Raw genomic sequence first — 14526 nt, 5'->3', positions numbered from 1 at the left:
TTCTTTCCGATGGGGAGGATCTATTTTTTGCTAGAGTTACATCTAAGATGGTTGGTGTCCATCCAATGGAAGACCGCTGTTAGACAGTTTTTAAGATTGAGCTCAGCTTTGGTTGAGTTGTCCTCTAGGATAACAATCAGCTGCGTATCATCGGCATACGAGGTTACCGGTATGCCGAATGATTCAATCAAGGATAGGAGAGGGATGAGGTAAATATTAAAGAGAAGGGGACTCAGGATGGAGCCTTGGGGCACTCCAGAGGGGACCTTTTTCTCTTTGGATTGAAAGGGGGCGAGAGCGACAGTTTGGAACCTGTCGGTGAGGAATGACTTAATCCATGAAAGGGCAGTATCTGAGATCCCTATGTCCTTCAATCTATTGATCAAGATTGCGTGGGATATGGTGTCGAACGCTGCTGTGAGGTCGAGAAGGATAAGAATGGCCTTCTTCCTCTGATCTTGCAGCATTTTTAGTTTGAGTGTTTGGGACGAAAACCTGATTGTTGCGGGTGAAGTATATTGTGAGCTTCCAGGTAGATTTTGAGTTCTTTGTAGACCAACTGTTCGGATATTTTTCCCAAAGCCGGGAGAAGAGTGATAGGGCGGAGATTGGTCAGGTCTACCGGGGATTTATTACCCTTCTTCATGAGAGGTTTGACTACGCCCATTTTCCATAGTTGGGGGACCAATCCGGAACTAAGTGACAAATTGACTATGTCATTGATGATAGGGTTCACCACGTCAATAAGATGGTGGAGGATCTTGGGAGGGCAGGGGTCAGAGGGGGAACCTGACTTACATAAAAGGATAGCTTCTCTAGTTTGAGCTGGAGTGACAGGGGTGAAGTTTTTTACTCCACCAGCTGAGGACACTGGTTGGTCCTGAATGGAAGGCCCTAGAGAAATATGTGGAAGGGGGAAGTTCTTTTGGATGGAGGCGATTTTTTCGTCGAAGTAGTCTGATATTTTGTCGCAAAAGTCTTGTGATGGGGGGATTTCGGGTTGAAGTGCTTTGGGCTGGGTAAATGATTTAACTATTGAGAACAGGGTTTTTTGTTTCTGACTAGCTTTATTGATGGCATTGACGTAAAAGATCTTCTTAGCCGATTTAATGTTGGAAAGATAGTTTCTCCTTTGTTGGATAAAGGAGAGGCGGCCGTCATTTTCGTATGTTCTGCGCCATTTACGCTCAGCTTTCCTGCAAAGTAGGTGAGCGGTGGCAAGGGCAGGGGTAAACCAAGGGGCGTTGGATTTTGTTGTTTTTTGAGTTCTACAGGGGCGATTTGTTGGGTTCCGGTTTTTGATTTCCTGCGAGATCCAATTCTGGAAGAGGTTTGCGTCTAGTTCGATGTTACCGGATAAAACGGGGGACTGGGATCGCAGAATGGGGTTAAGAGTAAGGTTTTCTTGGACTGTTTTCCAGTTGACGGAATTGACTCGATGAGGATGAGTTCTATTGATGGTTTGTGGGTGTGCATTGGTGATATGGAATGGGATCAGACTGTGATCTGTCCATATCTGGGGGAGAGGGGGTGAGGTGATGAGTGAAGGGAAGTTGGAGCAAATACCGTCGAGGGTATGTCCTAGTAGATGAGTCGGTAAAGTGACACTTTGTTGAAGATTAAAGATTTCAAGGGTCTGTAAGAAGCTATTAGTTTGTGGGTCAGATGAGGACTCAAGGTGTAAATTGAAGTCCCCAAGAAGAGTAAAATGTGGGTAACGGAGTAAAAAGTGTCCCAGAGAGTCGCTCAGGGAGTCTAGGAATTTAGAGGCATTTCCAGGGGGCCGGTAGATCAAACCACCTGAGAAAGAGGAGGATTGGCTGAGTTTGATAGAGAAACCCAAGCCTTCTGTGTTAGTTAAGGGGTCTAAATTAAACGTGTGACAGGTGAAGGTCTTTTTCAGTATAATTGCGACACCACCCCCTCTTCGTTTCAGTCTATCTTGTCTAAAAAAGGAATAACCCTGGGGTAGGGTATTGGCTATGTCTGGATTGCTGTCTTCCGTTAGCCAGGTTTCAGTGATTAGAAGACAGACATTATTTTACTCTTAGAAATGTTTATTTTAAGGAAATGAGATTCAGCAAATAAATGGAGGGCATGTAAGCGGTTATTTAAGCCCTTAGGGGTTAGATCCAATATTAAGATATCATCGGCGTAAAGTAAACTAGAAATCGCAGAGCCCCCTAACATAGGAGCTATTCCTTCACAGGAGGCAAGTGTCAAAGGGAAATTAGAAATATATAAAGAGAAGAGAATGGGGGCCAACAGATAACCCTGCTTAAGACCATTAACAGAGTGAATGACCCTGGATAGCCCTCTTTCTCCCCCTAAAAGAACTTTACACCATTTACCTGTGTGAAGAGCACACACCAGCTCCAACAAGCTGGAAGGCATACCCAGCGCTGATAGCTTTCTCCAAAGCAGCGGACGATCCACTTTATCGAACGCCGCGGAGAAGTCTATAAACGCTGCGTACACCCTACCACCGCGAACCCTCACATATTTGTCAGTGATTATTTGTAAGGCCGTAAGATTATCAAGGGTACCATGACCCCTGCGGAAGCCTGTCTGTTCAAGGGGCAATATGTTGTTATTGGACACCCACTCATCTATCAGGAACAGCAGGCATTTAGCAAAGACCTTACCCATTGCATCAAGAAGGGCGATAAGGCGATAGTTTTTGGGGGCATTCCTATCGCCCTTCTTGAACAGCGGCACCAGTATACTGCCCTTCCATGACGGTAGGACAGTTTTATTCCTAAAGCAGAAACTAAATAATGGAAATAAAATCTTGCTCCAAGAAACAGGATCCTGCTTCAAGACCACAATTGGAAGCTCATCACGGCCCATTGCGCCAGAGGAGCGTAATTCTTTTATGGCCCGTTCGATAACCTTCTCAGAAGGTGGATCTAAAGGAGGGCTATCTTCTTTACAATCCCTGAAGACATTCATACCACCATTACTCGCATAAAGACTAGAGATGTAATTAATCCAAGTTGCCTCAGCAATGGGGATTGGAGCAGGGGAGGACCTTGTCCCACAACCCTCACTAATAAAGAACCAAAACAACCTTGCCTGCCCGCATACTGCAGCCTCACGCAGGTTGATCCATATTCTGTCCTCTTTATCCTTCTTTATTTTTATTTTTGCCCTATGCCTCCTTCTTTTCAGAAGGGTTATTTTATTGTTTCTATCAAGGGATCTGCATAAATATTGCTCCCTGACTAGTTTATTAATTTCCCCGTTGAGACACAAGATGGAACTAGGAATTATTTTCCTCATTCTATGGCGAGTAGATTTTCTAGCAACAGATGTTACCTCCTTCAAGAAGTCCTCAAAAAGGGATAGGGACAAGCTATTCCAATTTTGTAGATTTTTTAATTTACTATCTATAATAGGCGATAGGCCCATAATAGCCGTAGAGTTCCAAAAACATCTTCCGGACTTGTTGGAAAAATTGACCAAGTCGCCATTAAGAGTCCATGGATCAGTCATAGGCGGATTTATTAACACTGATACCAATATCATATTGTGATCACTAAGTGTGGTATTTAGTACCGACAGGTCACTTATAATATAAAAGCAATTTATATCTATAATCACATAGTCTAAAATAGACCCGCCCTGCTTGGATCTATGCGTGCAATTTGCGGGAGAATCGCAAGGGAATCTTCCATTTACTATAATCCCCTCCATCTCGGAGAGTTCGGTTAAAAACTGTTTCCCTCTCTTGTTTGTTTTAATCTTATCCGGGAAAACGGCCTGGGGGATATGGAGAGATTCCTCTTTTAGCTTGTTTCTAAAGAGTTCCAAACTTAGGTTAGAGACTAGACAATTAAAGTCTCCCATCAATATTACATGGGGAGCAGGGGTTTTATCTATGATTGTCTTTATATAGTCAAAAGCCTGTTTTAGAACAGTATCGAAACAAGCTTCAGGGGGGATGTAAGCGTTAATTATTACTAAAGGATTTGAGTTTATAACGTTGTCCGCACTAAACAATGTTACCGCTTGAAAAAGCTTACTCGAGTCCAAGTGGTGAGAAAAATTCCACCTTATATGATTTGAGAGTAGACATGCTATACCCCCCTTAGCATGGCCTCTCTTTGAAGGTGTGGCTCCCCCCTCTAGGGAAAAGTAATCCTTTACTACAGGCATTCTGTCCACACACCACGTTTCTTGTAAACAAATAACGTTAGCATTTAAAGAGGAAAGTTACTGCAACTTCTCCGGGCAGTTTTTTATACCAGCAGCATTCCATGTAATTATTTTCAATCCGCTGTTAAAGATGAGAAAATAGTGTAGGGTTACTGGTAGATTTACTCGCAAGCACTCCAGGCAACCAATTCCACTGATGGCTATCCTCAACCGTAAACCTATTTGAGGCCGGGGAGAAAGGGATTATATGTGACACTTGACGGTTGTTTTTGGTTAGGCTATTCTTTAAATCTTCAAAGCCCTGGGGGAAACCACTTGATCCCAATAAAGACGGGGGACATTTTTTAATTAGAGAGCCCTCTTTCCTATTTAATACAAAAGGCATAACATCAATCCCCCTACATTGAAAGTTCTCGGCCTGAAGGAGAATGAGATTCACAATTAATTTGGAATAGAATTTTACCCTAGTATATGTCCCATCCTTACTTTTCAAAATCGAAACCAGATCAATATCGTTGGATTGTAATCATTTTAATCCTTCTAACTCTTGAAAACATTTAAGTAACAGAGATCTGTTTAATATTAAACCAGAATCGAAAAGAGGGAAGAAATCTAGTGTGAGAGTATCTACCCCTTCATTTTTAGGCAAGGCAACAGGGTTTTTAAATTCTCCGTCACTAGCCACAAAGGGTAGAGCCTCCGGGTTAAGGGTATTTTGTATAGACAATGTAGCTGTTTTCATATCTTCTACAGGCACCGGGAACAAGAGCTTTCCAGATATGTCAACATAACCACCTGGTACAGATATCTCCCCATCAGGAACAGAATTCACGCACTACGAAAAAATTATAGGTTTTTTAGTTACAAGAACATTTTGTCCCTGTGCTATCGGGACAGCCACTTCCACATCCAACTTTACAGAGGAATTATTACCCACATCTTTTATAGGAGAATTCTCCATGCAACCAAAAACAATTCTTCTCTGTCTTTTTTGCTTATGTCTACGGATAACTTTCCTCTTTTTACCTCTGTTAGTTTTGGGTTTTACTTTTTTATTTTCTTCCACTCCAATATTTTCCTCAGGTAGAAAAATTGGAAATAGTAATTTATTTGCATTTGTACCTTCCACTTCCTCAACTGCCTCTGACTCATCAATTTTTAAGTCATTGTCAATAACGCAGTTATAGGCTGCGGATAATGGAATTGGGGTCAAATCAACCTTAACCCCTAACAAAGCATTAACATCCGTGGCCACAGGTATAATATCTCCAGCAAAAAGGACATTTGGAGAGGAAGGCATACTTAAACCAGTTTGCGGAGCCATGCTAGGGACCCTCTCCACATTTCTATTAACAAGCTCCTTCAATATCTGAGTAACTGACTCCAATATGCAATCTGAACTTCCAACAAATCTGCCTAATAAAAACAAAATTGAGGACAGCAGTTGTTCAACAGCTATTATTGACTAAGAGATTGGTGTGTCCTGCCTATCAGGATTAATTGGATCAATGCCAGATAGCTCCAACTCAGGGCTTTTAGAGAAGTTCGACATATCGAAAGATTTCACAGAGGACGTACTACTATAGAGCAACAAACCAGAGGGACCTACAACTTCTGGCGTTTTAGTGGATCCCACGGATTCAGAGAGGGTATCAGGGAAATACCTCTTGCAGAGCTCCATGTCGATGTCAGGTAATATAGAATTTCCCTCTGAAACTACCGGTGCACTCCCAACAGAGTTAGTTGTCGGGAGATTCCCCGTTATAACCTTAAAGTTGGATTGAATATGGCTAACTAACATAGGAGGAGAGGCACCTATGGAAGAAGATGGCTTCTGAACAGCCTCAGTAAGAGGATGGATACCAATTGAGTTAAAATCAGAACGACCATCAACTGCCAATAGGGGAGAGATTCTCTCAGATTTATTTATTTGCAAGCTTGTACCGCGCTAGGAATCGACTCCCTGAGGAATATCTCCGCGCCATTGGCATCATCTGAGAGCAAAAAAAAGAAAGGAGGCCCAGTCATATGTCCTAATTCCCTAACCAGTTAGCTTAGTAATTGAAGAGGAAAGTTTTTAATTTTTTCCTAAAGGGAAGATGTTCACACAGGTATCTCTACTTGCATCATTGACAGAAGGAGCAGCCTCATTTGGCCCCAATTTGGTTTTTTTTTTCCCCCATAAATCAAATAATTGGCACTAACCCTTAACAAGGGATAATTGACCGTTCCTATTTCTTAGTGGATTCGATTTGGTCTTACTACAAGATCTTCCCATCAACAATCTCCCCGACCCCAGCTTTTTGGCGGTCATATTTATTTTTTCTATACACCAAGTAGAGGGAGAAATAGACGATAAATATAAATACAAATATAATACCTATAACTAGCAAGGGGCAAAAAAAATAAAAATAAAATAAAAATAAAAAGTGCGACGCTCCACAATAGTTAAAACCACGTAAACAGAACAACAAAATATATAGTAAACCAATGGCCTTGCATTAACAATGTTCTACCAGAGATGGTACAAGTAAAATACAAATTGCCACTAATAAGATGAAAGGGAGTGGGCCCAGCCCGGCCTATGAGGGCTAAGAGGGCCCGCCCTTTGCCCGGGCTTAGCCCGGCGCCGCCCGCGCGCGTCCCGTGATGCGCGTTACTGTTTCACAATTTGCACCAGGTGAGGTGGGCGTGGCGGGGAGGTGCTCCAAGCCCAGATGGCTTGTGGGCAATGATGTTCCTGGCCTCCCTCACGTCCAACAAGCCCCCAGCAACGAGTGTTTCCCGCGAAGCGGGAAACGTGAGCAGCGGTGCACAAGCGCTGCGGAAGACAGGAGCGCTTTTCTTCACCGCTTCTGCAGGGCACGAAAAAGAATTCCCTCAGCGGATAGCACAGTAGTCACTCCGTTTCAAACAGCCACAAAGTTTTACACTCTCCAAGGGCGCTGCTGCACAATTTGAGCCAGGTGAGGGGGGCGTGGCGGGGAGGTGCTCCAGGCCCAGATGGCTTGTGGGCAATGATGTTCCTGGCCTCCCTCACGTCCAACAAGCCCCCAGCAAAGAGTGTTTCCCGCGAAGCGGGAAACGCGAGCAGCGGTGCACAAGCGCTGCGGAAGACAGGAGCGCTTTTCTTCACCGCTTCTGCAGGGCACGAAAAAGGATTCCCTCAGCGGATAGCACAGCAGTCACTCCGTTTCAAACAGCCACAAAGTTTTACACTCTCCAAGGGCGCTGCTGCACAATTTGAGCCAGGTCAGGGGGGCGTGGCGGGGAGGTGCTCCAGGCCCAGATGGCTTGTGGGCAATGATGTTCCTGGCCTCCCTCACGTCCAACAAGCCCCCAGCAAAGAGTGTTTCCCGCAAAGCGGGAAACGCGAGCAGCGGTGCACAAGCGCTGCGGAAGACAGGAGCGCTTTTCTTCACCGCTTCTGCAGGGCACGAAAAAGGATTCCCTCCGCGGATAGCACAGCAGTCACTCCGTTTCAAACAGCCACAAAGTTTTACACTCTCCAAGGGCGCTGTTGCACAATTTGAGCCAGGTGAGGGGGGCGTGGTGGGGAGGTGCTCCAAGCCCAGATGGCTTGTGGGCAATGATGTTCCTGGCCTCCCTCACGTCCAACAAGCCCCCAGCAACGAGTGTTTCCCGCGAAGCGTGAAACGCGAGCAGCGGTGCACAAGCGCTGCGGAAGACAGGAGCGCTTTTCTTCACCGCTTCTGCAGGGCACGAAAAAGGATTCCCTCAGCGGATAGCACAGCAGTCACTCCGTTTCAAACAGCCACAAAGTTCTCACTCTAACTTTGCTGTGCCTCCCCCCTACCATTAGCCAACAGATTTTCTATGTTATCGGGGTTGGAGGAATGTGATTGACTGGATAATTCAAATGTGTCTCTAGTAGAGCCAAAGTACTACCAGAAGGCTAACTTGATCCTGATGATCGAGCTAGAGACATTGCAACCGACTCCACCTCTATTACCACAAATTGAGTTGATACCCCTGATGTGGTTGGTAATATCATATCCTCGAATCTAGCAGGGTTGGCAGATAAGTTCCAGGACCCTTTGTGGCATCAGTGCATTAGGCAATTTGCAGTAATCTGCCTGCAAGAGACCTGGTCAGTAGACTGTAATCTGTTTTTGGAGGGTTATAAAGGTCACTTTGTTTCCGCTACCCCTTCAGCCAGTGGCAGAGCCAAAGGAAGTTTAGCCATCTATATCTCCTTGGCTACTGATTGCCTGGTACCAATCTGCCCCTCCATCGCACAGGGCCTACAGGCCATTACCTTCAAGAAGGGGAACAACAAATTGACCTAGATTAACTCTTATAATCCACCATATAACAATAAGGAAGGTAATATTATACAGTTGAGTCACTATTTAAGGAAGCTATGTAACCTAAGCTTACACCCCTTGATGGTGCTGGGAGATTTTAACATCCATCCCTGTGACGACCCCAAGATCACGAACATGGGAGATATGGGTTGTCATAGAATGAGAGGGTTTCATTATGAACACTCTTCACAGGGGGACGAATTAAATAACTTAGTCAACAAATTTGACTTGCTGTCACTGATGTCCCTCTTTGCCCCAAACAGTAATACCTTGATCCCCACTTTTAAAGGGAGAGGTGCCGGGTCTTTTATAGACCCTATTTTAGTCTCCTCATCATCTCAGTCCCTTTTCCAGAGGTTCGCTATTAAAGATGTAGGTTATAGTGACCACAATCCCCTTTGTGTACATTTTGGTGGCGTGTTTCTATCTAGCAAGCCTAGGGTGAGGGGAAGGGAAACATGAGACCTTCAGATGGTGGGTGCCGTCTTAAATGGTCCCAGATAGATCCAGATGCTTTTTACAGTGAGGTGAGGGACACTTGTGTAACTGAACTTTCCCTCTGTGTCCACCCGGAGAGTCAGCCAAGGAATGTCCTCAGTGCTTTTAGCTCCATCACATGCAAAGTAGGGGAACTTTTGAGGGCCCCAGCTATTAGGGTCTCTAATCCTAACCCAAGATGGTTTGATTCCTCCTGCTCATTGGCAGCACGCAAGCTAAAGGAGGCCCTGAAAGAGGTGCTGAGGAACCCCATATATGTAGGGGCTTGTCGAATAGGATATAAGCAGGCCCTAGCTACACGTAAGAGTGCATTGAAGGAGGAGACATGGAGGGAGTTGTTGGAGTCTAGTACCCTGAGGAATGGCACACAGTTCTGAGGTATTATTAACAGAACCTTGTTCTCTGAAGTCTCAAGTAACACCCTTGGTTCCTACATTACAGAAGAGGAATGGATGGCACATTTTCAACTTATGTTCAAGGGCCCTATGGGTAATCATGACCAACCATCCCAGCCAACAAATACTGATCATATGGTCTTTGAGATGACAGAGATAGAGTCAGGAATTGCTGGCTTATCGAGCAACAAGGCCCCGGGCCCGAACGGAATTCCGCAGGACCTTTTTAAATCGGACCCCTCATTTTGGGCCCCGATCCTGACGGCAGTATTGAATGCACCCGCCAGGGACGGTAGCCCTGTCACATGGGCAATTTCTACCATTGTGCCAATGTTTAAGAAGGGGGACTGAAATAGTACACATTGTTACCGACCTATCTCCCTCATTGATTCTGTAGTCAAGGTGGTGAGAGGGGTTTTATTGCAGAGATTATATTTGTGGGCAGAGGAACGCAACATTATCTCCAATACCCAATACGGGTTTTATACGGGAAGGTCAACGGTGGCCCAATGTTTAAATCTGTATTTGATCCTTGGCAAGTACACCATGGCCCGCCCGGGTACGATCTACATGGCCTTAATGGACTTATCGTTTGCGTTTGACTGTGTTAATCGGGTCAAACTGTGGCGGTCCATGAGGGCCATGGGGGTGGAGGCCTCCATCATGGACTTTCTGATGGACCTGCTTAGAGACACTAAAGCAAATATTAGATATGCACGGGATCTCAGGGTTTCTAGAGAATTTGGCATTGAAAGAGGCCCCTTCCTGTTCAATTTATATATAAAGGACCTCGAGGGAGCCCTGGTATCAACGGGGGCTGATTTTCCGCGTGTGGGTTGTCGGGGCCTCCCTGTCCTCCTATACGCGGATGATGCTGTCCTGATAGCGAGAACTGCCAGAGGACTGCAATGTTTACTAGATGCTTTTCTGAATGTTATGGGGTCCAGAGAATTAAAGATTAATAATGCAAAATCATATATTATGAAGGTAGGGGCTCGGCCAACAAAAAAGTTTTCCTTCTCAGCTTCTGAGAAGGTTCCCACAACATGTGTCTTTTCACACCTGGGGGTAGTGTTGGATGAGCACCTAAAGTGGGAGCCCCTTATTTAAAGGAAGAAGGGGGAGCTCACACGAATAGTTGCCGCAGTTTTTAGCTTTGCTACTAAGATGGGAAAGCGCCCAATTACAGCTATGCTGAAAATTTATCAGGCGAAGGGTGTTGCAACCGCATGTTATGGCAGTGATGTGTGGGTGTGTACCACAGCAGATTCACTGCAGGTGGTAGAGAATAATTTTTTTAACACCTGCTGGGAATGCCAATTGGCTTATCGAATAGCCCATGAAGAACTCGGGATCCCTTTTCTATGTGATAATTTTGCTTTGCGCCCTTTTTTTGTTTTGGCTTAACTGCTGGCCTAACAAAGAATTAAAACTAACTCAGCAGATTCTGATGGACTGAATGTCCCTGGATTATATGTCTAGAATTGCCTGTATGAAGTATGTCAAAGGTCGCTTGATAGATTTGGGTCGCCCTGAACTCTTTTTAAAACCTTCAACCATAACAAAAAAAGACGCTGAATTGGTCAAAGAAGCATTTATCTCTAGAGGGAAGTGGGAAAGAGATGACCAGGAATTATGCAAACCAAGTGTTCCTAAATGTCTGACCCTAAAAACCCACCCACTAACTGAGCCATATCTTCTGGGAAAGTTGACTACCTATGAGCGGTTTCTGCTGACAAGGTTCCGTCTTGATTTCTTTCATATTTTAATTGCAGTACCAAAAGGGTGTAGCAGAGGTCAGGTGTTAGCACCCTGTGGCGGCGACAACTTGTCTCCACAGGATTTGCCTCACTTTATGTTCCTCTGCAAGTTTTATGATGTACTCCGGAGACATTTTTTACTCCCCATTTTAAAGAGGCTGAATTTTAATCAGGTTCGCCCAGCACGTTTTTATTTGCAGTTGTTGAAACCTGACAGTATAATTTTTAATGTAGGATATTTGAAATCACTCATGAGAACTAGGGCATGCTTAGAATAATAGTCTTTCAAGGGGGAAGAGGTACACATATTTTTATGTATGTTCTTTGCCTGTACTTTTAATGCGAAATTATGAAATGTATTTATTGTATCTGTAATATTTTTTAGTAATTCCTTACGTTTTAAAGATATGAACTTCATTCATCTGATTGTGTATTTTAAGGAATGTGTATATTTACTGTGACTTTTATGGTTTTCTCATTGTAAAACTGAATAAAGTTTTTGATGATGATGATGATTCTGGCAACTTGTGAGTAATGTGGCACTCTCAGGGTAGGGCGGAAAAGCACCTGTGGACAGGTAGGAGTAGTCTTGTAGCAGAGTTCTGAATTATGTGTGATCTTCTTGTGGCTGCTAAAGGTGAGCCTTGAAATAGACCATTGGCATAATCGTATAAATATGGTCCCTCTTCCCTGTTTTAGTTGCCCATTTATACACATATAGATGGTTATAATAAAAAAATACAAGGTGTACCACGTTGTTGCAAACTCAGTCCATATTTTCACTAATATTAACAGCATTCACTCTGATACAAGCTAGCCTGCTTCTTTTAGAATTTCACACTGGCTCTTTAAGAGAAAACACCCAGCGCCAGGCTACAGAGAATAGCCGCAAACCCCTGAGCTGCTCTCTCCACACACCGGTACCTCTGGCTAGGGGTGCCTGCTGAGGTCTCCCAGACCTGGGAGCCTCCGAGAGGGATTTAAATATCGGTGTGCTGGTTTAAACACCACGTTCATTGACACTTTTCACCACGCGCTAGTCGTAAAGCGTCGATATGAATCTGTGACAATAGTAACTCTGCAGGTCGTTTATTGCTCTGGCTGACACACCCACCACACGGGAATCATACAAGGGGTAGGTGTGGCTAACGCCCTGCGGGGTTTACATTTCCCGGTAGGGTATTCAGCATATCACTTAAATAAAATAAAGGCACTTTTCTGCGTTGTGGCCAATAGGTACTGCGTTTAAATTCCAGGAGCTGTAAAGCATGAGGTTAGCGGAAGCACCTCGAGCTGCTGCTTAGAGGGCGCGAGGCACCACAGACCACACACACATACACGGTGCTGCAGCGTGTGCAGCGCCGGACCTGCTGGGGGTGCTCGGGAGGAGTAGAAGGGCTCCCAGAAACCCCAAGTATCCTGACAGTAACTGTTCATTTGTTCCCGGGGGCTGCCGGAGAGAAGGTGGCCTGAAGGGGAGTCGGCAGAGCAGCATCCCCTGTACCCACAGCATCTCTGCATCCCACAGCATCTCTGCATCTGGGCCACGCGCTCGGGATACCGCCGGCTCTGGTCCTGCAGATCCCGCTCGGGCAGGGCGCGGAGGAGGCGCTGCGGATGGGAGAGGCGCGTTCATCTGACCGGCCGGAGGAAGAGCCCACTGTGGACCGCTGAGAGGAGCGCCGCTGCTGCAGCCCACCGCGGGGACGTCTCGGCGCTGCGCACGATGGCTCTGTGCGCCCCTTTGTGATGCTTGGCATGCTGAAGGCAGCGAGGAAGGAGCAGGGGCTGGAGAATAAACAGAGACATCCTTCCGCTTACAAAAGCTTCAGGGAGCATCGACCTCCGTCTTGTAGCTAATCCGAGCCCGGGGGATTCTTTATCCAAGTGACAGCCCGGTATTCTCTGGGCTGGACTGGGAAAGCCCCTGTCTCTCCTGCTGGTGACACTCCCTCTGGGGCTGTGGAGTTGTTGGTGGCCGTGTAGCACCTTTCTCTGCTCCTGCTGGTGAACTCCCTTTGGGGCTGTGGATTTTTTGGTGGCCGTGGAACACCTGTCTCTGCTCCTGTTGGTGACACTCCATCTGGGGCTGTGGAGTATTTGGTGGCCGTTGGGAACCTATCTCTGCTCCTGCTGGTGACACTCTAGGGTTGTGGAGTTTTTGGTGGTCGTGGAACACCTGTCTCTCCTGCTGGTGACACTCTGGAGCTTTGGAATTTTTGGTGGCCGTGGACCCCTTGTCTCTCCTGCTGGTGACACTCCCTGTGGGACTCTGAAGTTGTTGGTGGTCGTGGAACACCTTTCTCTGCTCCTGCTGGTGACACTCTAGGGCTGTGGAGTTTTTGGTGGCCGTGGAGCACCTGTCTCTCCTGCTGGTGACACTCCCTGTGGGACTGTGGAGTTTTTAGTGGCCGTGGAGCACTGGTGACACTCTGGTGACTTTAGGTGGCCGTGGAGCACCTGTCTCTGATCCTGCTGGTGACACTCTGGGGCTGTGGTTTTTTTGGTGGCCGTAGAGTACTGGTGACGCTCTGGTGACTTTAGGTGGCCGTGGAGCACCTGTCTCTGATTCTGCTGGTGACACTCTGGGGCTGTGGTTTTTTTGGTGGCCGTAGAGTACTGGTGACACTCTGGGGTCTTTTGGTGGCCGTGGAGCACCTGTCTCTCCTGTTGGTGACACTTCCTCTGGGGCTGTGGAGTTTTGGTAGCCGGGGAAGCCCTTGACTCTCCAGTCGGGCACCGCTCCTCCGAGCTTGGCATAGCTAGTTTCCGGATTGCCGGGGACCCCTTCTGCCTTCTACCCTCGGTCGGCGCATTGTGTCGCGTGCCGGAGCAGCCCTCCACTTCCTCCTTCCTCCGCCCGGGCGCCGCTCTTTGCACCTGCCTCGCGCCCTGCCCTGGTTTTGCAATGGGTTGTTGCAGTGGGCGCTGCACGCTGATCTTCCTGTGCACTCTGCAGCTGGTGAGTACCTTCCTTTCAGTGCTTCCACCGGGCTCCGGCAGCCTGGGACTTGGCACCCATGGGACCGGAGCCCCGTGGGTGCTATGCACATGCGGGGATTCCGAAGCACAGAGTGACTGCACTTGTGATGTATATGAAAGCGGTGGGTGGGGGTGGGTGACCCAGCACCCAAGTGTATCTATGTTGGGCTTCTGCTGCAGCCGCTGCATTGGCTATGGTAATGCTGTTGTTGGCGCAATTGGCATATTAACATCCTGTCGTGCAGCACCCACGTGCACGTTGTGTTAATTTATTTTCGTAAAGTGCTTTGAGGAGTGCTCAGAAAACTGAAAAAACAAGGGCTTTGAAAGAGCCCACGCAGCGCAAGAGCAGGCGGACTTTGTGGTGGTCCAAGGAAGCCCCAAGGGCCCACTTTCAGAGCCAAT

General features: G+C 46.6%; 1 protein-coding gene across 2 annotated transcripts in view; it reads left to right on the top strand.

The window, feature by feature from the left end:
- Window positions 1-12614: 12614 nt before the first annotated feature.
- NKAIN3 (sodium/potassium transporting ATPase interacting 3) overlaps window positions 12615-14526 on the top strand; it is a 2345632-nt gene continuing 2343720 nt past the window's right edge. Inside the window, exon 1 of one of the 2 annotated variants that reach the window (XM_078685641.1) lies at window positions 12615-14101. In XM_078685641.1, the coding sequence (XP_078541767.1) occupies window positions 14048-14101 (54 nt within the window). In that variant the 5' untranslated portion in view covers window positions 12615-14047. The remainder of the gene's footprint in view (window positions 14102-14526) is intronic. The other variant, XM_078685643.1, reaches the window with a different exon arrangement.

Source organism: Lissotriton helveticus, chromosome 4_1 (assembly GCF_964261635.1).
Source record: "Lissotriton helveticus chromosome 4_1, aLisHel1.1, whole genome shotgun sequence".
NCBI lineage: Eukaryota > Metazoa > Chordata > Amphibia > Caudata > Salamandridae > Lissotriton > Lissotriton helveticus.
Note: the sequence above shows the minus strand (reverse complement) of the source record. Positions and strands in the feature narration are given on the sequence as shown.